Source organism: Mirounga angustirostris, unplaced genomic scaffold (genome assembly GCF_029215605.1).
Source record: "Mirounga angustirostris isolate CCGP_5_RB_7025 unplaced genomic scaffold, mMirAng1.0.hap1 SCAF_9, whole genome shotgun sequence".
Classification (NCBI taxonomy): Eukaryota; Metazoa; Chordata; class Mammalia; order Carnivora; family Phocidae; genus Mirounga; species Mirounga angustirostris.
The window spans coordinates 114,078,752-114,101,729 of NW_026991717.1; the positions used below are offsets into that span (position 1 = coordinate 114,078,752).

The window sequence follows — 22,978 nt, forward strand, 5'->3', positions numbered from 1 at the left end:
GAGACTCTTGACTCCAGGAAACAAACTGAGGGTTATGGAAGGGAGGGGGGTGGGGGATGGGGCAACTGGGGGATGGGCATTAAGGAGGGCACATGATATGATGAACGCTGATGAATCATTGAACACTACATCTGAAACTAATGATGTACTATATGTTGGCTAATTGAATTTAAATTAAAAACAAAAAAACAAGGGCTGCTCAAATAATCCTTGGGATCCCTGCTACCATCATCACCACCCAGGGACCCTTTCAGTCTTACTTCTCTTTCAGGCCTCAGCTTAGACAATGGCTTCCCACCTCTCCCCCATCCCCCGCCCCCAGCCCCATGTGTACTCCCCCATTGCCCTTCTTGTGGTCTCACCTGATTTTCCCCACTACATGGTAAATTCCTAAAAGGCAGCAGCCCTTTTCTGTCTCTTTCGTTCACTCTCAGGAAGTTTCAAGCACAGAGGGGATGTGTTTATGCACTCTTTTTTTAAGTGGATGCCCTCAGATGGGACAGGCCTCTCCATCCACCGCCGCCCTCTACCGCATCCTACCATCTCAAGAATGCGTCCCTCATTGACCTGCCTGGGCCTGAACGGAACTGGAATTTGCTGGTCACACTGAATCACAGCCCTGAGTAGGCCCTCGGTCAGTATGTGTCAGAAGGATGATTCTTCTCTTTTCAGGCTGGGTAAAGCACAGAACAAGATGGGAGTCAGTGTCTCTTTAACTGGCTGCCACTCACTGCCCATGGCGCCCAGGCCTGCCTTTGTCACAGGAGTCCTGTTGTGCTTGGTAATCTGCTTCAGTACATCCCAGCATCTTCTGTCTCTCCAGGGAATGTGTGGCCTTCCAGAGGACAGGGTCCCATCTCTCTTCCTTTCTTCTCTTTCCCTCCTTCTCTGGCCTATTGCTCCCTGGTGTCCTCCCACCCCAAATCCAACCACTTAATTTGCCAACCACTTAATCAGGTTACATTCAGCTTAGACACCTGGGGAGGTAGCAGAGCATCTGCTCAGAAAGAAGACAATGCTCTCTCCAGCAGGAGGCCTCAGTTCCTGGAAGATCAAATCTTATGGGAAACAAGGAAGGGTACAGTCTTAGGGTGAGGAAGAGCTGGGGGCAGGAAAATTGTGCTAGGAGTTTGGGAAGGTAGGCTGCGACCAGATCGTGAAAGGCCCTCAAGGCCATGCTAAAGAATGCGGATCTCTTCCTACAGACATTGGGGTGTAACATGACCAGACCTGTGTTCCATGAGCATATTTCCTAGGGCTGATCTTCTGTCCCAACCCTCCCCTTTTCCCTTGAACACAAAAGAGCCTCATGTGTCTGCCTTTGAGACTGTGCAAGAGGCTCTCCTGATTGGGTGGCCGCCGTGTGGCCAGTGTCGGAGAGGAGGAGTGAGGCTGAGCAGCAGACACCCCCGACTCCACCCACCTAAGCCAAAACACGTTCTCCAACTTGAGCAGGTCGGACTAGATTGGGTGGGGACTGCAGGGATCAGAGGATTAGCACATCGGTCCCAGCCTTGAATGAAGCACATTCCACGATCAAGTCAATAGGGTGTGGTTGTACCCAACCCCAGCCCAGCTCCTTCCATGGAGGGCTGTGTACGTGTTTTGCAAATGTTAAGAGCACACTGTGTGCCCGCCCAAGAAATGGCACTCCTAACCAGCTATGCCCTCTAGGAGACCTCCGTGGTACCTCCTTCCAGAACTTTCTCTGTTCATGTGTCTTCACTAGGTTCTGCTTGCATTCTGCAAGTGACTCACCTTTTCAGCACCATCTCTCAATTGGGAGGAAGAAATAAGGAGAGGGGTCAGGGGAGATTCCCTTAGGACCTGGAAGCTTGTCCTGGTCCTGGCCCTGGTCTGGAGTCACCTTGCTGTATTGCTCAGGTCAGGGAGCAGCCCTGAAGCAAGTGGCCTAGGCTTCTGGGACATCTGCAGAAGAACCTGGTATCATGGGAAAATACCCCAAACTACGGAATTCATCATTCTTTTGCTGAATATAGAAGTAACATATATTCATCGTAAGGAAAAGTCTTAAAAATTCCAAAGGAAGGAACACTTTTATTTTTTAAAGATTTATTTATTTAAGAGAGAGAAAAAGAGAGAGCAAGGCGAGGAGCAGAGGAGAGGGAGACAAGCAGATTTCCCACTGAGCAGGGAGCCCGATGTGGGGCTTGATCTCATGACCCTGAGATCATGACCTGAGCCAAAATCAAGAGTCGGAAGCTTAATCACCTGAACCACCCAGGCGCCCCACAAGTGATATGAGTGCAGACGCTAGACTCGGAAAAATCCCAGCCCCACTATTTGATAGTTGTGCGGCCTTGGGCATGTTACTTGAGTCTAATCCTCATTTGCCTCAATATATAATGGAGATAAAATGCGGTCTACTCTTAAAGACGTTGAGATGTTGTAAATAAGATAACGTAGGTCAAGTCTTAACACAATAGTTGGTATATTGTACCTAGTGTTTATTAATAAATGCTATGTGTGGGCCCATGTTATGGAATTAATGCCACATGGCCAGACTGCTTTTCCAGAAACATGGAGCAATTTACATGCCTTGTACACAGCATATGGTACCTTTCATGGTATCTTCTCCAGCAAAGAGTTCAGTCATTTTTTCATCTTTGCCCAATCTCCTTCCAAAGATTATGTGGGCCCCGGGCAAACCCACCCTGAAGTTCAGCCAAAGGTCATCTTTCTTCTCAGTCTCAGCATCCAGCACTGAACCCCACCTCGGTCACCCCTCCTGGGTTGCAGAGGATGGAGCTAAGCCGTAAGGCATGATACGAGGTCACAGCATTAAAGCGAGAGGGTGTTAGTATCGAAGTTTCAGAAACTGTCTTCCACATGCCGCTGAATGGTGGGATAGGGGACTGAGGCAGCGAAGAGTAGCCCCCACGAGGCTTTCCGTCTACTCTCACCCTCATCCCCACCCGTGTAATCCTGGAAGGGAAAGCACAAAGGCTGCTTGGTGATCAGCTTGCTCCAGAAGAGGCCCAGAGAGGTGAAGTGGCTTGCCCGAGGACTCACAACTGGCAAGTGCCTTTGAGAATATCAAGACGACAAGGAGCCCAAGATTTTCCTCACAGCCGGCACATCTTGTCTACAAGTGTGCAACTCCATGTGTGTTCATCCTCTTAGCCCCATTTACCACTTCACCAGGAACATCAGGGTGGAGGATGATAGGGGTGGGAGACGGCACATGCTTGCCGGGGGCTCTGAAAGCCCAAATCCGTGGCCCTTGCAGAAGTCGGCTGTGAGAAGAGACTGAATCATCTGGGCGGTGCTGTTCAGCGCCATGTACCGGTAGGGTCCCTGTGGTCCAGCTGGGGGCTCCAGGGCCTTCAGGGAGCCTCTTCACCCTCCTCCTCCTTCCTGCTCCATAGCCATAGATTTTATTTTTCCCTACATACGGAAATCCCCAGAAAGAGCCAGTTACTTGGACATTTTGTTTGATTAAAAAGAGGGGAAAGGATAAGGTTACAAAGCACACGGCAAACCAGAAGTCATTGTTGTAACAGTTTTATTCAAGTCTGTGTGTGCTCTGGTGGTGGGACCAGGCTGAATCAGCATTACACTGTAATACGATAAGAGGTTTAGCCATTGAACCAAGCCTGCTTGGCATCCCTAGTTAACAATTTACAGTACCTTGAAAAAAAAAAAAAAAAGCCAAAGAAAAGAACCTGGTAAGTTTCCTTCAGGACTTTTCTATTTTTAAATATTGTTGACAAATTACAATAACTTAAATCCCAAAGCAAAATGGGAATTCAAGGACACAGGCTCAGGACATATGGACAAGACACTGGAGCCTAGGGATGAAAACTAGTAGCTAATTCCAGAGAAACAAAACAAACACAAATGTGAACTTTCACTTTACCTAGACTCAAAGGCTCTAATGGGGAGGAAAATCCCAAAGAAAGCATTTCTGCAAACCAAGTAAAACCCATCTCCAACTTTTTTCCTTTATCCTCCAGAAGATAGTTTAAATCTGTGTGCAAGCATGTGAGTGTGTGAGTGTGCGAGTCTGTGTGTGTGTGTGTGTGTTTAGGATGGACAGTGAGGAAAATCAGAGGAGAAAGCTGATGAGTTCATCACCTCCCTTCTTTGCTACAACTGGGGACCAAGGGCATGTAACTCATCACAACGGCTCTTCTCTAGTCTAGCTGTGGCAGTGAGCGAGAGACTCAGGGGAAGGCTACGGGCGGCGGATGCAGGCAGCCACAGGCAGAAGGAATCAGGAAGAGCAGTCCTCCTGGCTCCAGATTAAGGAAGGAGCCCAACCTTCAGAACAACAAATGCTAGGGCGAGGCCACGGTGCTTCCAGGGCCCAAGACCGGAAATGAATAAAGGAGGGGGGGTGCTGTTGGTATTTCATCAGGATCAATGGAAAATAGTCAACAGTCTGAGAAGCTGATGAGAGGCTCACCTGGCCTGTACAGCCAACCAGAAGCCCAGAGCTGGGTCAGGTTAACGAGGCACCTAAATCCCGTTACTTAGCCTTCATTAGCCAGGACTCCAGTCTCTGTGTCCTGCCTTCAAACGCCAGTGCCTGAGATGGCGAGTGCCCAGGTGGCAAGGCCAGGGAGGTGCTAGGGACTCCCAGAAGCAGCAGTGTGTTCTCCTTTCTAATGTGGATTTTCACTAATTTGGATTCCTGATCGGAGAAAGCAAGGATTCGTCTGAAAGAAGAGAGCATTTGAGAATGTGTTCCTAGTAACAAATGTAGCTTGACAAGGAGTCATCCTCAGGCCTGTAGCCATGGAGAGAGGCAGGTGGCTTAGTAGGTTGAACCACAGGAAATTGCCAATATTCGACTGGTTTTGACGTACAACCACACACACACACACACACACACACACACACGCATGCACGCACACAATTTTCTCCACAAAGGGAAGCGATCTAGCAAGGTGAGGCTCATCAGTGCTGGACCTTGGGTTCCAGGATCATACATTTCGAAATTAAAGGGCTTCGTGCTTCAGGTAGGGAAGAAGGTAGCATCCCCCTCAGTTCGTGGTTGGACCCAGAGGTCCAGAGAGGGGAAGAAACATTTGCAACTTCACCCAGCTAGTATGGAGGCAGCTCAGGTTACCACTAGCCTGCCACTCCCGCCACCACAGTCCCCTAGGATCACAGCACGCTGCGGGCTGCTCTCACCTCTGACCCGGGGCCACAGTCTCTGGCAGAGCTTTCGGGAAAAGCCTCGCACTACAGCAAGGGCAACATCTGCTCTGTCCCCCAAATCCTTCAAGAGGCAGTGGAGTGTTTCTCACCTGCCTGAAGGGGGGCCCTCACATCCCTGAGTCAAAAGCACAGGCTTAATTAAACGCACGAGGAAAAGGTCGAGGCTCCCCAAAGCACACCATTCACAGCCATCCGGCCTTCAGAGCCTGCTGCTCCGCGCTTTCGCTAAAAGCAAGCTTGAAGAGTTGGCAGCGCTCGGGAGGTGTCTCCCTCTTTGTGGGGGGACGGAGGGAGGAGGGGTCTCCACTGTGGGGACTGAGGAGTAAGAGCGTTGACAACAAGCCACACCTAGGTGCCCTTGGGGTGTCTTGTTGTGTCCCTGAGCAACCGTGGTCTGAGGGAAAAGGGGCCTTGTAAAGAGCCTCACACTAAGACACGGGTCTCAAGGCTCAGCGGACCTTCTCACAAAGATTCTTCCAGGAATTGGCCTGATTCCAGTCTCTAAACAAAGCCGACTCTGGGAATGACTCCTAAAAAACCCGAGGCCCCCAACTGTCATTCCAATGCTGCCTCCAACCTCCCCGTCTCCTAGTTCCTCCTTCCTAAGACACTAATCGTGAGGGCCAGCCTGACAAGTGGGCGGAGTAGAAAGGATGCTTATAAACACCAGGAGCTACACAAATGCAGAAGAACATGTGCCTGACCATGGCCCCCATGCTAAGCCAACTCCAAATCACTACTCTTCCAGAAGCCAAAGGAAGGAACAGTAGGCAAGTCCCTTAGAGGCAAAAGTGGTGAGAACCACACTGTTAATGTCAGCAGTCCATCCTAACGGCCTGCAGGGAGCTGCGTGCTCTGCTGACCTGCTCGGATACATGTCCTCATTGCCCTTGACAGGGAAGCAGGCAAGGAAATTTGAGAGGAGCTAAAAACCAAGCCTGAGGCCAGAGACCGAAGCAGAAAGTGGGAGAGAGCCACCTTGTTCGGGGCTCAAGAGCTCGGTGCCTGACTCAGCAGCCAGCCCAAGCAGCTTTTCAATTTCTCTTCCTTTGAATTTCTTCCTCTTTAAGCATTTCCTCTTCTCTACCAGCAAGTATACCAGGACAATGATGCAATTTTGTAAAGTCAGGAGGAAAGGTTAGCATTGTTCTGAGTTGACCCATGTAAAATATCATCATCACCACCTTCATCATCACCACCTTTATCATTACCACCAGACCCTTGGGATACTAAAGGATGTGAAGTGAAGAACATCCACCAAAGCCTCTTAGAAATAACATATTGGGAAAATGGGGACATCCACTCAGCCCCTGGCAGTGGCCTGGATCCCCAAGGGGGTAAATCGAGGATAATCCTGTTTAGAATCCGTGGAAGGATCCAAGGAGGAAGAGCAGAGAGCAGTATCTGCTTTCTATCACCATCTTCCAGTAGTGAGCACCTGCCAAGAGCAGAGGGAAAGTGTTCCTGAGGAAAGAGAACAGGAGATGCTGGTTAATGCCACTGCAGGGGATCCCAGCTTCAAGTCCTGCTCCTGACCATGACCACAGACACCAGGGAGCCGAAGTGGACACAAAGCAACTCAAACCCATTACTATACAGGATCCTTATCAAACCAAGCCTCGCCCCACAGAGACAGAGAGAGTGTGGCGGGCAGGGGCCCATCAGAGATAGGGTTTGGAGGAGCTGAGAAAGAACCCCTCCATCTTCATGCAAGCTCACCGAAGCAACTTCAGCCTAACCCTGCTTATGCCTCTTGCATGTGCAATTCTACCCTCAGCAGACCCAGGCTTCCCTTGTCTTCCCTCTGGATGGGGGAGTAAGAAACGGGTTCCACCTCTCACTCAATGCCAAGTGGCCACCATTCAGCCTACACTGCCAACAGTTACACAACCACTTCCAAAAAAGATGGCTGCAGCCTCAAAAAAACAACAAAAAGTAGAAAACAGTCAATTGCCTCACAGCACAGAGCACTGTCCAGAGCCAGCAGGGTTTGGATTTTGCTGTATGCTGCACCCCACCGAAGGGCCATTCAGTGGAGCCAAGCGTTCATAGATGCATTCGTGACTTAGGAACTGGGGCTATGGAGAGTCCAGGGAAGGGCACAGAAGAGACCATCTGCAGCCCTCTCCCCATCAAGAATGAAGGGGAGTCGCTTGGTTGGCTGGAACTGTGGCTAAGATTCCCATTTTTCCCCTTCTGGCCAAGGAGTGAGGGGATGGAGGCAAAAATCCTCTCTTACAGTCTTCCCTGCACAAAGCAAAGGAGAGATGAGACACAACAGCAAAGCCCCGGGAGGCAACACACTGAGAGTGCCTCCCACCCAAGATGAGGTGGCGCCCTTGAACCAAAGTGCCAGGGAGCTCATAAAACAAGGAGCAATTTGAAAACCAAGGTCACCCCTTTTTTCATTCCCAGGTTGGGACATTATCAGTTACAGAGAGAGACGGAGCAGTGACCAAACGCATTACCTGAGCCAGCTCTGTCGCTCCCCACATTCTGGCCTCCAGGCAGCAAAGGCAGGGAGCCTGCGGGCTGTCCTGCAACATCTCCAGGGAACTATTCCATGATAGAGGACAGTGAAGCAACATTTGGAGAGTCTGGAGGGGAGAGGAGCATGACCAAAGGCTCTGCTCCCCATCGGGTTTATGTGTGTGTCTCGCACAAAGAAAACTGTTCACACTCAATACAGGAGGCCTCAAGGTAAGTGGAAAAGTGAAGGTACACAGGAGAAAGCTCCAGAAACAACTCAACATTCAAGTTAAGGAAACAAATTCCAGAAAAGTCGGGGTTGGCCTCTGCTCTCCTTCTGACCCAGCTCAGGGTCCAGAGCCCAGCATCAGGGGCCACCTGTGCATAGAGACAAGAGGCCGTGGTCAGTCTGCAGAGCCTGGGGCTCAAAGCTTGCATCACACTGGGGGCTCACTAAGCACCTTACAAACATCATGGCCTCACCGTATCCGTTTGCGGAAGGTACCACTAAGGCTCCGTTTTCCTTCAAGGGTATCCCAGAATGGATGGCCTGGCTGAGAAGAAATCCTCCCAGTTCCAGCTCCCAGTGTCCAGGAGCCCCCAGCCCACCCCCCACCGATATGCTCTTTCGGAGCAGTGCAAAGTCTCTACCAGCCAAACTCATAACCCAAAGTCCACTGATCCCAGGGATGGGAGGAAAGATCAAGGGAAGGGCGTGACACATAAAGATCAGACAACAAAATGGACCAGCGCAGGAACTTTGTCTCTGGTTCCAGGACTGGCACCGGGGAGTGCTCCTCCCAAGAAACGATCCCTGGGATGAGCATGTTTGTGGCAGACACGGGTCTGGCTGCGTCCAGACCCCAGGTGGGAGCTGGATGCCATCAACAGGTGCTGGTTTCTGCCCTTATTTGCATGTTTCCAAAAGGAACAAGGACAGACTCTGTGACCCTCTTGGCTGCCACTCGACTCTGGGTTTCCTGACTCCTTCTCCTCCCCTCACAGTTCTCACTGAGGCAGGTCCCTTCACCCCTGCGAGGCTCAACTAAATCAGGGGGCACCTGGAAGCGCAGGCAGGTCACTGCCAGGTCCATCAACTCCTGTGCCCCACGCTGAGGCACCGTGCCTTCGGTCCCCCAGCTGGCACATAGGGCTGAGGACGCAGAAAAACTATCTCACTCCAACTGAGATTCTGATTCATGGGTGTTGGGGAAGAATGTAGAAGAGGAAGAAAATCACTCACAGAACCTCCAACACTGGTGTTTGGGAAGGCGGACGGCAGGGCTAACAAAAGGATTCCAGGACAGGCTCCGGGCTTTTTCAAGCCCGGAGGGGAGGCGAGGAAAGGGGGCAGCAGACAGATTTGGCTGAGTGACCCTGTGGGGTCACCCTAAAGGCGAGGAAGAGTGTGGAGGCTGGGGGACATGCACGCACCCCTCCCTCCCCTACACAGCCAGAGCTGATGGCCACAGCCCCTTCCGGTGGACGTGGGCAGAAAGGCCCTGCAGGGCAGGGGACCCTCTGAAGTGGCCCCGCTTCCACCCTTCCATCTTCAAAGTGCATTATCAGTGCAAGAAGTAGGGCTGGATTTCAGGGGGTCCAACTCTGAGAAAGGGCTGTGCCAGCCAGCTCCCCCGATCTCCTCCTGCTTCCCCCTTGGCCACCCCCCAACCCTTTTCATGCTAAGACCAGAACTCTTGCTGAATCTCATAAGGGGCAGGCCTGTGTGTGTTCAGTTCAGCTCTGCACAGAGGCACAGTGCTGTCCTGACTCTGGCCCTCTGCGTCCAGGTCCAGAAGCGTCCGCTCGGCGGGGGGCAGCGGCCCCGCCTGGAACGGGAGCAAGGCGGGAAGTCCAGGCCGCTCCTCCACAGTGCTGTTGCTGCTAGCAAGGCAGGAGTCCAGGTTGCTGGGCGTCTCCGTGCTGGAGCTGTTGGCTGGGGAGGCGCTGCGGGCGTGGCTGGGGGACACGAACCACCAAGGGTCCAGCCGTTGCCGGTTGGCAGAAGGACGTGGCCGAGGCAAAAACTCCAGGGTCTTGGGTCTCTCCAGGGTGGAGTCCTGCTGTGTGTTCCAGCGCCTTGGGGTTGGGGGAAAGACCACATTGGGGTCAGGGAGACGGGGGAATTCACCTGGGTCTCGGCTGGGGCTGGGGGTTTTCAACACTCCTGGTCAAAGAGACAGAGGGAGAAGCATCAGATGACAACGCCACATTTCTGGGCCAGGTATACACCGCTCCCCAGCCCCCAGCTGCCACATCTCTAGTCACTGGGACTAACCCGACTAACAAATGTTTAATGAGCACCTACTGTGTGCCGGGTAGTGTGCTGGGAGGCACTGGGGATACAGCAGTGAACCAGAAGGCCATGATCACTGTATCTGATAATAAAAACAATCACGGGACATATGGAGGTCATATCTGTAATGAAGAAGCTTAAGGCAGAGCTAGGCCCCACGGGCCACCCTGTGTTGACAAATAAAGCTTTAGTGTAACACAGCCAAACCAATTACTCGCTCTCCCGCTGGGGTGGCGTGCTGAGTAGTTACAAAGAGACCACGGGACCCACAAAGCCTAAAATATTTACTATCTGGCCCTTTACTAAGAAAGTTCGCCGACCCCTGAGACTCAAGGAAGGGTCTGCTTATTCCCAGTTCGTTCAGTGAATAAACATGGGAGGCAGGAACAAATCTAGGCATCAGAATTCCAAAGATGAGTCATAAGGTCTGATTCCCAAAGGGGACACACATCTGAGTTCAACAAAAAAAAAATCTAAAGAGGGGAGGGGCAAGCTGAAGGGGAAAATACAACTGTCGTTTACACTCAAAGATCACTGAACTCTCTTAAAAAATAAATATTACCAAATTATAAATTTTGCCAAATGTAATTGGTAAAACATACCTTACTGTTTCACTTAGTATAGTTATGCTTGTGGATGAGGTTTGGTATTTCTTAAGTGAATTTCCAGTTTATAACTGCTGTCACTTTTTAAAGAAGAGAAGGCATAGTTTTGATAACATTTAATTACCCTCAATAATGTGGGTGGTCCTCATCTGATCAGTTAAAGGACTTAATAGTAAAAGACTGACCTTCCCTAAGGAAGATGGAATTCTGTCGGCACACTGCCTTCAGACTTGAACTACAACATCAGTTCTTCCCTGGATCTTCAGCCTGCCAGCCTACCCTGCAGATTTTGAATTGCCAGCCTCCACAATCATGTGAACCAATTCCTTAAAATAAATCTCTCTATAGACAGACAGACAGACACATGCTATTGGTTCTATTACTCTGAAGAACCTTAATACAGGAGCTGTCCTCTTTATATTCTTATATTTTACTTTCCTGTCAAATGTCTGTTCCTATCATTTCCTTTGTTAAAATTATTTTTAATAAAGTTGGTAACTTAAAAAAAAAAAAAGATCACTGAACTCTCAGTTGCCATCTGGTCATCTTCTACTGGGTGAGAGGGGTTTCCGAGTAAGATGTAGGTCTCTAGGGAGCAGGGGATGGTGGTGGGAATGACCTGGGTTACCTACAGCCAGGTGGCTGGGTGTCAGACAGAGAAGGCAGGCATATGCCGGGCTCAGCAATTTACCTGCATCCCTCTCCACGTCCGGGGAGTCAGCAATGAGTAAGGGACGAGTGACGCGGGGCAGGATGCACAGGAGGAAGCTGGCCTGTGAGTATGCCAGGCACGAGCCCAGCCACGTGGCACCGAACACCCCTCCTAGTGCAGTGCGGCACTCCTTCCAGGAACGTCGGTCTCCACTTCCGGGAACAAGGGGGCTAAGCCCCTGCCCGCACCCCCCCCACACACCCTGCAGGCACGGCGCTGTGCACTCCAAGACCCAGAGCCCGAATTTCCCACGGGAGCCTTGGGCCTGATCCTTCCTAGAAGCTGTCTCCCCCGACGGAGGCATCTCCCCCCAGAGAGAAGGTAGCCAGCCTGGCCACCTCTCCAACCCCAGGGCAGCATGTCCCGGTGGGCCGAGCCAAAGGAGGGATGGCATCCACTCCAGTACTGCACTCCAGGGGGAGGCACAAAGGCAGGAAAGAGAAAAGAGGAGGAGGGCAGGACTCACCTGCTCCAGGGCTGGGGCTCAACCCATTGCTGGAGGGGCTCCTGCTGGCTAGGAGAGCCGCTGGCTTGAGGGCCCCGTCAGAAGGAGTCCGCCGGTGGCCACTGGGCTGCGTGGGGGCCGTGAGGGTGACGTGGGTAGGAGTCAGGGATTGGTTAGGGTCTTGTTTGAAGCGCTCCACTCGGACGTTGACCAGGGGGTTGTGGGTGCAAGGGCTCAGGGGTGGGGCCTCGACCGGACTGATGGGCATCTCGTACACCACGATCTCATCGCTGTCCGAACGCAGCAGGGAGCGGGTGGAGTTGCACTCGGAGATGGAGGAGAGAGAAAGCAGCGTTAGGGAGGCAGAGGGGTCTCCTAGCAACAGCATGGGCTCCTCCTTCTTGAAGAGCTTCCGGGATGGGGGGCTGGTGCTCCGACGAGGACGGCTGGCCCTCTGGAAAAGACTCTCACGCCTCTTCTTCTCCTCCCGGGCTGGGGGCTCAGGCTCCTCCGGGGGGAGCAGCTGGTACTTGCCAGCTTCCAGCAGGTCGAACCCCAGGCCGGTGGCCGCGAGAACAGCCCCACAGCCGAGCAGAGCCACCTCACAACGGCGGTGGTGGCCGCCGCCCCGCTTGAGGCTGTTGGTGGGCGTCAGCTGAGGGGTACTGGTGGCTGAGTTGACTGGGGTGGGCTCCTCGTGGACTCCATCACTGCAGGGGCCCTCTCCATCCTCTCCACGAGGGAATGGGATACAGAGGTAGGACTGGTTGGGTGAATGCTGCAGACGACTCTCCCCACTCCTTGGGCCTTCGCTGTCCTCATCCTCTGTGAAGAAGAGAGGAAAGGAAGGGAAACAGGAAATGGGAATGAAGCAGCAAGAGTAAGAATCTCGTCCTTCTTCCCAGCCCCGGGCTTCCTGGTGGAGCGTCAGGAATTCAAAGTTAAGAGTCTCATGGGTGGGATAAGGAACCAGGCATTGAACCCACAGAGCTTTAGTCCTCCACACTCAACTGTGACCAACACGAGGAAATCACTCTCCATTCCAGAGCCTCTTTTCCTGTTTTCAGAAAAGGAAATCGGCTACTTTTCTACTTCTTTCATTGGGACCCTCAACACAAGAGGTACAGTGTGAATTTCCTAGAATAGTGGGTAGAACAGAAACATTCCTAACTTTTTTGCACCTTAAAAGTGGAAGGGGCCTTGAATTTCTAGGATGGCCTAGAGACCCCTCTAAGAGCAATGGATTGGGATCCCCTCCCCAGGTGAAGGTACATCTACTCTATAAACTGACCTACTCTGACCTTGGAGATCTTCAGAGAGAAGAGGACTTACTGTCTGACAGAGAGCCTGGAGGAGACCTTACCCATTCAGCAAGCACAGGCAAATGGAAAGCTTCCTTGGAGAAAGGAAGAAACCATCTCCTGTTTTGCAGACTCCCCACATTAAGATACAAAGGAAAGTGACCCAGCAAAGGAAAATGCCTGATTCAAGGCCTCACCCTCTGCACTGCCCTAAGGAGACTATACCTGGCTCCCTGGGATAGGAGGCCAAGGGCAGGCCCCATGGCAGTAGTAGGAAGAAATTGTGATTTGGGAAGGTTCGATGAAATGGGAGTAGAGCAAGCAAAGAAGGAAGTGGGTGGGGGCCTGGGAGTTGGGTAAAAGAGGAGACGACACCCATGAAGTGGCAGTAGGGGTCCTCAAACAGTCCCAGAAGCTTGGCCGAAATTTCCCTGAGGAAACAGGGACAGTCAGGACAAAGGCAATGCTCACCCATCTCCATAAGGCTGGTGAACCCTGGCAGGGCTGGGCTACTCCTCGGGCCCTTCCCCAGATTGGGGGCACTGGACGACCACTGTTTGTATCCATCTACCAGGGACTTGAGGCTAAATGGGAGGAAACGAGGAAACTGTGAGAACTGGTTACTTCCCTTACTCCACTCTCACCTCCACGGGCCTGTGCAAAAGTCTCTCCCTGTGAGCTTAATTCCACCAAAGCCCAAGAGCCTTGGGGTACAGGCAACAAACATAACTGAGTCCCCTCGCATCACAAACAGAAGTGCACATGCTCTAGGAAAAGAAAAGCAGGGCCATGAACCCACCCCTTCACATGCTGTTATGGAGCTGGGGAAAGATCTAGCAGGCAGGCTGGCAAGAGGACAGGAAGAATGAGGGCTGCCCAGCACTGGCCCAGGTCTTGCCCGAGCCCATCTTCCACGAGAGGCCATCACTCCGGGACGCTGTCTACAGCACAGTGCTGACATCAGGGGACACTGCGATGCCAGGCAAGCCCCGGGCAGATGAGCTAGCAGACATGGACGGGCCAGGCTACTCCACTCAGACCGCATCCTCCACTCCTGCCAAGCTTATGGCATGCTTAGGCAACTTTCAAAGCCAGCCACTTTTTTTTTCTTTTTTTCTTTTTTTTTGCCAGCCACTTTTTAAAAACAAAAACCAGCCAACAAAGCTGCACCAACCCAGTGCACTTTGGGACAGACCTACGTGGGGAGTACATAATACCATCCTCGAGCCCCTGGTTTGTCTGGGAACGGAGAGGAAAAGGGCAAGAGCTTGCTTTCAAGTCCCTGTGATGAGCTCAGACTCACAAGCCAGTAACTCTGAGGATCCTGACGGGGCACCCCACCAACCCCCTCATATGATGGGGGAGTCAGAGACCCAGCAGCACTGGTCTCTTCTCTAACGGACAGTAAAGAGGGAAGACTGAGGAAATCTGTGGGTTATCGTTGCCTTGGAAATACCAGGATTATAATCAGAAGGGGCTCTCATTTCAGGGCCAGAAAAAGCTATTCAAATAAAGCCCACTCTTCCCAGTCCATCCTGAGGGAGAGAGAAGGACCAATGGTTCCCCTCATTTCAGATCTCTGTTTCAAGTGCTATCAGAAATACCAGCGAATTCAAGTACATTCCAGCCACCCGTGGTTTCCACCAAAATACACAGCCAGAGATAAGCATGCTACTAAACCCACAGCCTGGGACTTCTAACTGATAATCTTCTAACATCACCTCCAGCTCTGGGTTCAAGGGAATCCAGATTAGCAAAGTCAAAGCCAGTGCTAAAGATGAAAGGATAAATAGCCTTGTGTCATCGCCCTATAACTAGGGGTGCCAGGAGAACCCCAACAACAGGAGTGGTCAGGGAAGGGAGAAAAGGGAAAGTCAGACCAACACAGGAAGCTCCCAGCGTGCACGAGGGTACCGCTTTAAAGAAAAAAAGTCAGCACAGCCTTGGCAATAATGACGCTCGATTCTACGGGGTGTGCCGTGAGAACAAGGAAATGGAAGGGGGACTATTATGAACACATCTGATGGAAGGGTGACGATTAGACTCACCCCAGGTGGAAATGTGGAGATTCTGATGGGGTACTTAAACCATTAGCTTTCTCACGTCTCTGAGGGGATCTTCAACGAATAAAGAAAATCAGTAGTAGGCGACAGTGGGTACATCCAACTCAGCCTCTCCCACATGGGAGCCCTTAAGGCTGAACTCCAGCCATGTGGCCAGCTGCCTTCCTCCTGCCCGGTCAGCACAACCCACACCATGCAGGAACCTTAACGAGGTGGCCGCGCCTGAGCTGCCACAGGCCCAGGACCTCCCAATCTGTGGGACAAAGGTCCCCAAGCCACCACAGCGTAATTGCAGAGACCACGTGAATCCACAGACACCCAAGCTGTCTAGGAGCAAGTACATGTTTCCTATAAGATAAATACTATTTTTTAAAAGGATGGAGATGCAAATTCACTTAACATTACTGAATTCAATATAGCTTTTTATTGTTACATATTTTCTTCCGTTAATAGGGACTAAAACTAGAAATACTGTCACACAGAGACTCTCAAAAATTTCTGCCATTAAAGAGGTCTTTACTCGAGAATGAATGGAATATACTTTATTTCTTGAATAGGAATTGAGAATCATAAAAAATTAAGTCGTATTTTGAACTGTTTCAACAGTTTTGAGGACAAATCTATGCAAGGGGGAAGAAAATGCCAAAATTAATATTTTGGAATGTGAAATAAAGTTAATTTACTAGCAAGACAAAAAAATATCTATAAATGAAACAGAACTAGAGAAACTACTGGGACCCACAGCCAACCTGGTAAATCCTATCAGGAAACCCACGAATGTCAGAAATACCAAGGGATTCAGGGTGACTGAGCTTCTCAGACCCACCTCAACCCTACTCGACCCCAGGGCTCAAGGGAAATCAAACTGAGGAGCTCTTGCCCCTACAGAACCTACTACAGCAGAGCAATTTACCATTCCTCGAGGACTCATAGAGGACTCAGTCACGGAACTCTCATGGAGCTTAGGCAGTTGGCCCTACATACCTAAATCTTCCCTTCCTTCTCCTTCCTTCCTTCCTTTCTTCCTTTGTCTTTCTCTCTCTTCCTTTCTTCCTCTCCCCCTTCCTTCCTTTCTTCCTTTTCCCTCTTCCAAGGCATCTAAGTGATTTCTAAAGCCTGGCTTCAAAGAGTCAATCCTTTATGCACCAAATTGGTATTTTCACCTTTAGCTCAGATCTGACATGAGAAAACAGATTTGGGATCTGAAATCTTAGGACTCAAAGGAATACCAGAGCCAGGTCCAGGTCCAGGCACAAGCTCAGGAAAGTCACTGAAAAGGGAGAAGGGGGTTGCTGATTCTTCTCACACTTAGAAAAGTCAAGAAAGGGGATTCTAGATTCTAACACCAAGAATAAGAACTGCAAACTATTACACTCGTTCTTCAGGTGTGAAACAGACATTGCATGAGAAGCGCAGAAGAACCATCACGGCAGATATTTACATAGGCTCACTATGAGCCAGCTAATCGTGCCAGCACTTCCCAAAGAGGAACTTATTTAATTCTTGCATCAACTCCACGAGGGGGGTGCTGGCATAACCCCCGTTTTACGGACGAGAAAACATAAGGCCACACGGCGAGGCAGGCTGGGGTCAGTGGTGACGCTCGCCACTGCTTAACTCACTATGAGGGACTGGCCGCCCAAGAACTGGGACTTGAGAGAATTTAACTTGAAAGCCACAGGAAGAACACAAGCACATCCCAGGCACAAAGCTGGGTCTTGTGCTTTGCCCAGAGGGCATGCTCACACCTGTCAGGGTGGCTATGAGGTGAGGCCTAAAAGAAGTTCTAGTGGGCCCGTGATGTCATGAGCACAGGGTGTTATAGAAGACTGATGCATCACTGAACTCTACCCTCTGAAACTGTTAATTAATTAGATTTAAATAAATAAATAAATAAAAAGAAGAAGTTCCGGTGGCCTTGGAGTTAACATCTGAGTGCACTGACTACCAGGGCTGGATTATTCCGTCCGCCCCTGCGTCAGGATAAGCCTCCAAGTCGAGAGAGTCCTGTAAGCCCTACTCTTCCTTCTCTTGGCTCTGAGCGGATGATCAAAGGGGAAGAGCCAGACAGAAGTAGAACATCTGGTAGAACTCTCCACGTTCGGTTACTGCTTGATCTACTTGCTGCTCTGAGTCAGACGCCTTCAGGGGTCAGCAAACTATACCTGGAGGGCCAACTCGTGTCCACCACCTGTTTATAAAGTTTTACTGAGTAAACACAGGCGCGCGCCTTCATTTATGTACGGCCCGTGGCCTGCTGCTTTGGTACTGAAACACAGGAGCGGAGGGACTGCCAAAGAGATTGTAGGACCCTCAGAGCCTAAAATATTTACTGTCTGACCCTTTACACAAAAAGTATGCTGAGCCCCGTCCTAGGGGAGGTTCCAGGGAGCAAGGAGATTGGAAAACCGTTGCAAAGAGCAAGAGGCTTGTAATTTCTCAGAAAGCAATGGGACACACAACAGAGAAAAAGTACTTCACATCATAGTTTTAAAAGGGAATACCCATCTTTAAGCAGAAAGAATCTCCCGCATTCTGGCTCTTACCCTTCATCTCCCGAGGTGAGCTCCTTCTGACCAAGCGTACTTGGCCCCCACGTCCGTCCTTTCTTCTTCGGGGCCCTCCTCTCCTCCTCCTCCCCTTCCTCTTTCGGGATGACTGAGCTCCGGCCCCAGGTTTTGCTGTTTTCACCTGGTGTCACTGTGAATAACAAAAGTTGGATGGGACCTAGAAAAAAGATAGACAGGGTCCCCCCAAAACTAGCCTCTACCTCACCAGACAGACACAGACATACACACACATATATGGAGTCGCAGGGAAGAAGTCACACCTCCTCGAAAACTCTGTGCCCAAGTGGAGCCTTCAAGTCCTTAGGTACCAATCACTGAGCACTCTCAAAGTACCAAACATGGAAAAACATCCCAGATTCTCCTAATTTGCGTCCAACGCAAAGCTGGAGCTCAGGCCAGCCAGACATCAGAGTTCCAAACAGATCTGACTTAAGGAACTTGTTTTGTTGGGTGGAACTGGACTGGGAGTGGGTAGGGAAGGAGATAGGTAGGAGAGAAAAAAAGATAAGGGGGTAAGGAAGACTTGGAAGTGCAGAAAAGAATTTTGGTAAGAAAGGAAGACAATGAGGAGCTCAAGACTATGGAGCAGGAAGTCAGGAGTAGGAGGAGAAGGGGAAGGAACAGGCCTAGAGAAATACAACAGATAAGAGGAGGAACGTTCTTCTGACATTGCTACCTTATAGCAAAAGTTGAAACCCAAATGCTTCAGAGACTAGGCTTACATCATAAGTGACCGGATGGTTTCAGACACCAAAAAAACAGGAGCTGAGGGGACTGAGGCAAAATACAGAGCATATGGAAGCCGCCATTGCTTCTAGTCAACTGTGGGCACATGAAAAATGGGAATCCATAGATATGAATGGATTTTCCAAGGACAGCCAGCTAGGGTTTGTTTTTTATTTTTGTTTTTAAGTGAAATCTCTAAGTTAGGGAAACGACTCCATTCATACACACACATGTGTGTGTAAATTCTTTTTAATAAACACTGTGGTAAAAATAAAATTGGTCCAGACTTGGCCTATCACAAAGTATTTGGCAAGTTCCTTTAGGATCTACACTTTGAAAACACCCTTCCCTGGGAAGCATGAACAAAAGAAAAACAACGATGCCCCAAATATGGCAGAGCACACACAGGGTCCCCAGGCCAGGGTACCAACCAACCCAGGCCAGGTACCAGGTTATCTATATCACACACCAGTTTCTGAACCAGCTTTGTGGTTCACGAAAGATCCCATTAATACCCACAAACCCCTCTGCTGGTCTCTAAGAAGAAAAGCAGGGGAGCAGTAGTATAAAGCTAATGGAGAGAGACAAGAAGGAGGGCTAAGGGTTTGCGTACATATGTGCATGTATATACACATTGCCGAGGAGAGGTGGCAGAAGTTATGGATGGAGCAAGCCTGGGCCAGTCGGTGGCTGGACAGAGCAGGGGACAGATGCCCCTGGTGTGTTCTGGCCCCAACTAATTTGGGAAACAGTCTCACACTGGATGGCTCGAAGGCGAGGAATGATGGTGGGGCTCGCAGGAGGACTGGAGCGGCTGTTGATGAGACTCTTCCTTTTATCCATGGTGGGGGAGGCCTGAACCGTGAACTTGTGCTGGAAATCTGCTTGGGGAAAGACAGACATGTGTGTGCATTAGAATTTTCCCATAACCCAGGTCCTGTGAGAAAAGTGGTCTGTCCTGGCAGGCTTGAGGGACAGGCCCTTGTTTCCTAAGAAGTGACTTGTTCGCCTGGGAAACGTTCTTTTTCAGAATCATCTCTTTCTCCGCAAAGATGGCAGGACAGCAAGATGAACGTATGAGGAGAAGGAAAATTCACTCTCCAAGTCAACCTCATCTACAGTGTACATAGGTGTAGTAATCACAGATTTATAATAGTTTTCTTAAGATCAGGAGACTTGCTGATTATTCTAGGAAATCTAACTTACAATTCTGTTTCTTACAATCTATTAGGACAGGCCCCCTTTTCTCAGGGACCAAAGCAGGGAGACGGATGCTTCTCACTAAGGGCAGGCAGAGCAGAGTAATAAGGACTAATCCTTGGTGGGAACCTAGGGAAGTGAGCGCATGGGGCTAATGGTCCAAACTGTGACATTTTCCAAAGACAGGCACAGCACAGCATAAAGAAGGTAAATCTTATAGCCCTGGATTTCTAAGTCCCAGTGTCCTCATCTATCAAGAGGTGTAATAAACAGCTGAGTGTCTGCCCGTAGGTCCCCCGACTAGACGTGATCTCCCTGAAGGAGGGAGCTACTGTTTCCTTCTGAGCTTCCCCAGCTCACAGCAGCTTGACGCCACATGCGACATGCCAAGCGGGGCTCACAGACTCTGTGTTGCCTGGCCAGAAAAATGTGCAACAAGGACACTGGTAAACATGTCGCACAAATTCATCCACTGAATTTCACTGAATGAATTCCCTTGTCTGTGCTGAAGCCATCATCCCGGTGCTTAAAATCCTCCGCTACTGCCCCTATGACACTATTTTCCCTTGGTGTCCTTACACCCCTAACTGAGTTTGCTTCCCAGGACCTTATAGGCTTAGAATACAATAAACACACACTTGAGCACTCACCTCCCCATAAAGATTCTAATTCATAGTTTCCTATTACTTTGCATTTTCCCAAGGCTGAATATCCTACAAATGTACCTTTATTCACCTAACATGCTTCTGAAAGGTTGTATGCAAATCAAATTCCTACCCGTGAATCCTAATCTCAACTGTATGCAGAAACTAGTTATTTAGAGAAACCCTGAGATGAGCTATTCTGCAGAGCCCTGAGTTCTCCATGTGAGCCACCATGCTGCTAGCAGTCTGGACCATGCCTGCCTGTCAGGTTCGCCCGTCACCGGTTTGTCTTCCTTCCCGGTCTGTGTTTAGTCACTCAACAACTCCTCCGGAGCAGGGTAGCTTGGCCGTGGGCCAGTCTTCCCCCCTGAATGGAACAGCCCACTTCGACCCCGCCCCGTTCGGAGACCCAGAGCCTCCTGCCTCCCAGCCCGTCCCCAGCGCCCCCAGGTCCCTGGCCACACAGCCTGCCACCCTGCCCTCCCACCTCCCAGCAGGTCCCCGGCCACTGACCGGAAGGGAGGCTGATGCGGTTCCCATCCTTGAGCTTCAGCCGGCTCTTCCTGAACTTGCCCTTGCGTTTCTTCACCCGGGGCTTCTCCTGGCACAGCTGGTGGATGATGATGTTGAGCTCCCGCTCCAGGATGTCGATCTCCCGCTCGGCCAGCTCCTGCTCGCGGCGCCGCAGCAGCTCCTCCTGGGTCTTCTGCTGGAGCGCGGCCCGCGTCAGCTCCTCCTCCCAGGTGCGGAGCTCCTGCAGGGGCAGAAGTATGGCAGCGAAGAGAGGGTGCTCAGCGCAGGCGGGGAGGCCGAGGGCCCCTGAGGGCCAATGCCTCCAAACCCTCAGTCCCAGGCGGAGGCGCTGGTAAAGGAATCCCTGACCACCCTGGAGGCTGGATGCCGGGGAGGGGCAGGCTCAGCCCAGCCACACCGAGGACATAGCTATGGCAGCCCTGGAGACAGGGGCTGAGAGCTCCTAGTTGCTCCTTGGTTATGGATTATGACTGCCTATGACTGGAAAAAAACAGGGGTTTGGGCAGAAAATATCATCATGTACTTAAATTTTACAGACTTGGTGGTATTTTCATTTTTTCCCACTTTATAAAGGATGCTTTTTAAACCAGAGTCAACTTGATGCGACCTAGCTTAAAATGTGCCCACTATAAATGAATCGCCCTCAATCACCTAACATTCAAATAAAAATGTATTTCCTGAGCGACTGTTCAAAAGCTGGTGAGGCATGTCTTCTAAACCTCTATTCAGTTGGTGAGCGAATCCATAAAAGCATGTGGTTTGAACTCTCATCTTGAAGGACAACCATGTGCTCTGGAAGGTTCGTGACAGCACAGCAAAGAGAAGAGAAAACATTTCCCGAAGTCTCTGCCAGGTGCTGCTGTAGGACCGCCGCTGTATTAGACGAGCAGAACCTCTTCCCTGCCTCCCCTTTTCCCTTCCGCATGAATTTATATATGTACATCGGCACGGAGCTCCTGAGGTGAGGCGGGGGAGGAGGGAGGTATATGGAATCAGGAAACAGGAGAGCAAACAGGAAAGAGAACTGAATATGTGCATACAGTTGTCAAATCTGGAATCTGAACTATTAGCACTGCTTACCCAGGATGTAAGACTGACGTGTGGTGGGATGAAGCGCTAAAACTTAAAAGTGGGGAATTTCTTCAATAAAGCAGCCAGAGCAACACTTCTGCGGCCGAAACTTAGAATTTCTCCATGGAATGCTCCACTGTAAGAAGTCATTCTGGACTAAAACAAAATATTGTAGAAAGGGAGCCGAGAGCTAGGAAAAAGTATGTGAGCACATATTGGGGAAGCTGAGCAATGGGTAGAGAACAGAGACAAGAGGGGAATGAATATTCTGATGTTAGGAACTTTTCATTCAACTTGCCCTCCATGCTCAAGAGAGTATCAAAATTGATAATAAAAATAAATTGATAATAAAAATGATAGAAAGGGGGGGAAGTGAGAAAAGGACTAGCACCTTGAAAATTGTCTTTGGGGGTGCCTGGGTGGCTCAGCTGGTTAAGCGTCTGACTCTTGGTTTCAGCTTGGGTCATGATCTCAGGTTTATGAGATGGAGTCCCACATCAGGCTTTGTGCCTGGAGCCTGCTTGGGATTCTCTCTCTCCCTTTCCCTCTGCCACCCCACCCTGTCTCTCCCTCTTAAAAAAAAAAGAAAAGAAAAAGAAAATTGTCTTGTACACGATGGGTGCTCAGTGTCAATGAATGAATGAATGAGAAAGAAGGAAGGGAAGACAGAATTCAATTTTATAAATGCAATCCTTTACGGGAACCCAGATTCATCGTAAGTGTCTGAGAGATGAGCCTGAACTTTTGAACTTCTCCTTCTTCGATGAAATAAGCCCCAAACAGATTCACTGTTGTATGCCCCCTACCCCCACCCCCAAAGCCTTGGCTCTCCTTGTCCCACTACTTTGTTTTCACCATCAGGAGAAGAAAAACATGGAAGATTCAGAAAAATCATTCTTGGCTGGTTGATTTTGCTGCTAGATGGGAAAGTTAAAAAGTTCAAGCTAATTTCAGCCTTCCTAAGTCTTCTTCTCCTACCTGCTCTTATCTAGGGGATGGTTTGTGTTATAGCCCCTTCCTTTGAGGGAACTCAGACCCCAGTCCAGAGACAAATCCATCGTCACTATACCTGGAAGTGGTAAATTGAGACAAGCTGAGAATGAGCTGAATCATATGGGAAACCAAGACATTTATGGAGTACTCGCCAATGGCACC

At 50.3% G+C, this 22,978-nt stretch overlaps 1 protein-coding gene across 3 annotated transcripts in view; it reads right to left on the minus strand.

Annotated features, from left to right (window-relative positions):
• Positions 1 to 3,509: 3,509 nt before the first annotated feature.
• MAP3K9 (mitogen-activated protein kinase kinase kinase 9) overlaps positions 3,510 to 22,978 on the minus strand; it is a 77,421-nt gene continuing 57,952 nt past the window's right edge. Inside the window, exons 6-12 of one of the 3 annotated variants that reach the window (XR_010405237.1) lie at positions 20,732 to 20,972; positions 19,133 to 19,255; positions 17,625 to 17,778; positions 13,487 to 13,599; positions 11,736 to 12,539; positions 7,656 to 9,823; positions 3,510 to 6,651 (exon numbers count right to left, since the gene is read on the minus strand). Coding sequence is in view for 2 of the 3 variants with exons in the window: in XM_064571265.1 (XP_064427335.1) it covers positions 9,339 to 9,823; positions 11,736 to 12,539; positions 13,487 to 13,599; positions 15,064 to 15,132; positions 17,625 to 17,778; positions 19,133 to 19,255; positions 20,732 to 20,972 (1,989 nt within the window). In the remaining variant the exon portion in view is untranslated. Of the gene's footprint in view, positions 9,824 to 11,735; positions 12,540 to 13,486; positions 13,600 to 15,063; positions 15,133 to 17,624; positions 17,779 to 19,132; positions 19,256 to 20,731; positions 20,973 to 22,978 lie in introns of all 3 variants that reach the window. The other 2 variants (XM_064571265.1, XM_045901120.3) reach the window with 2 other exon arrangements.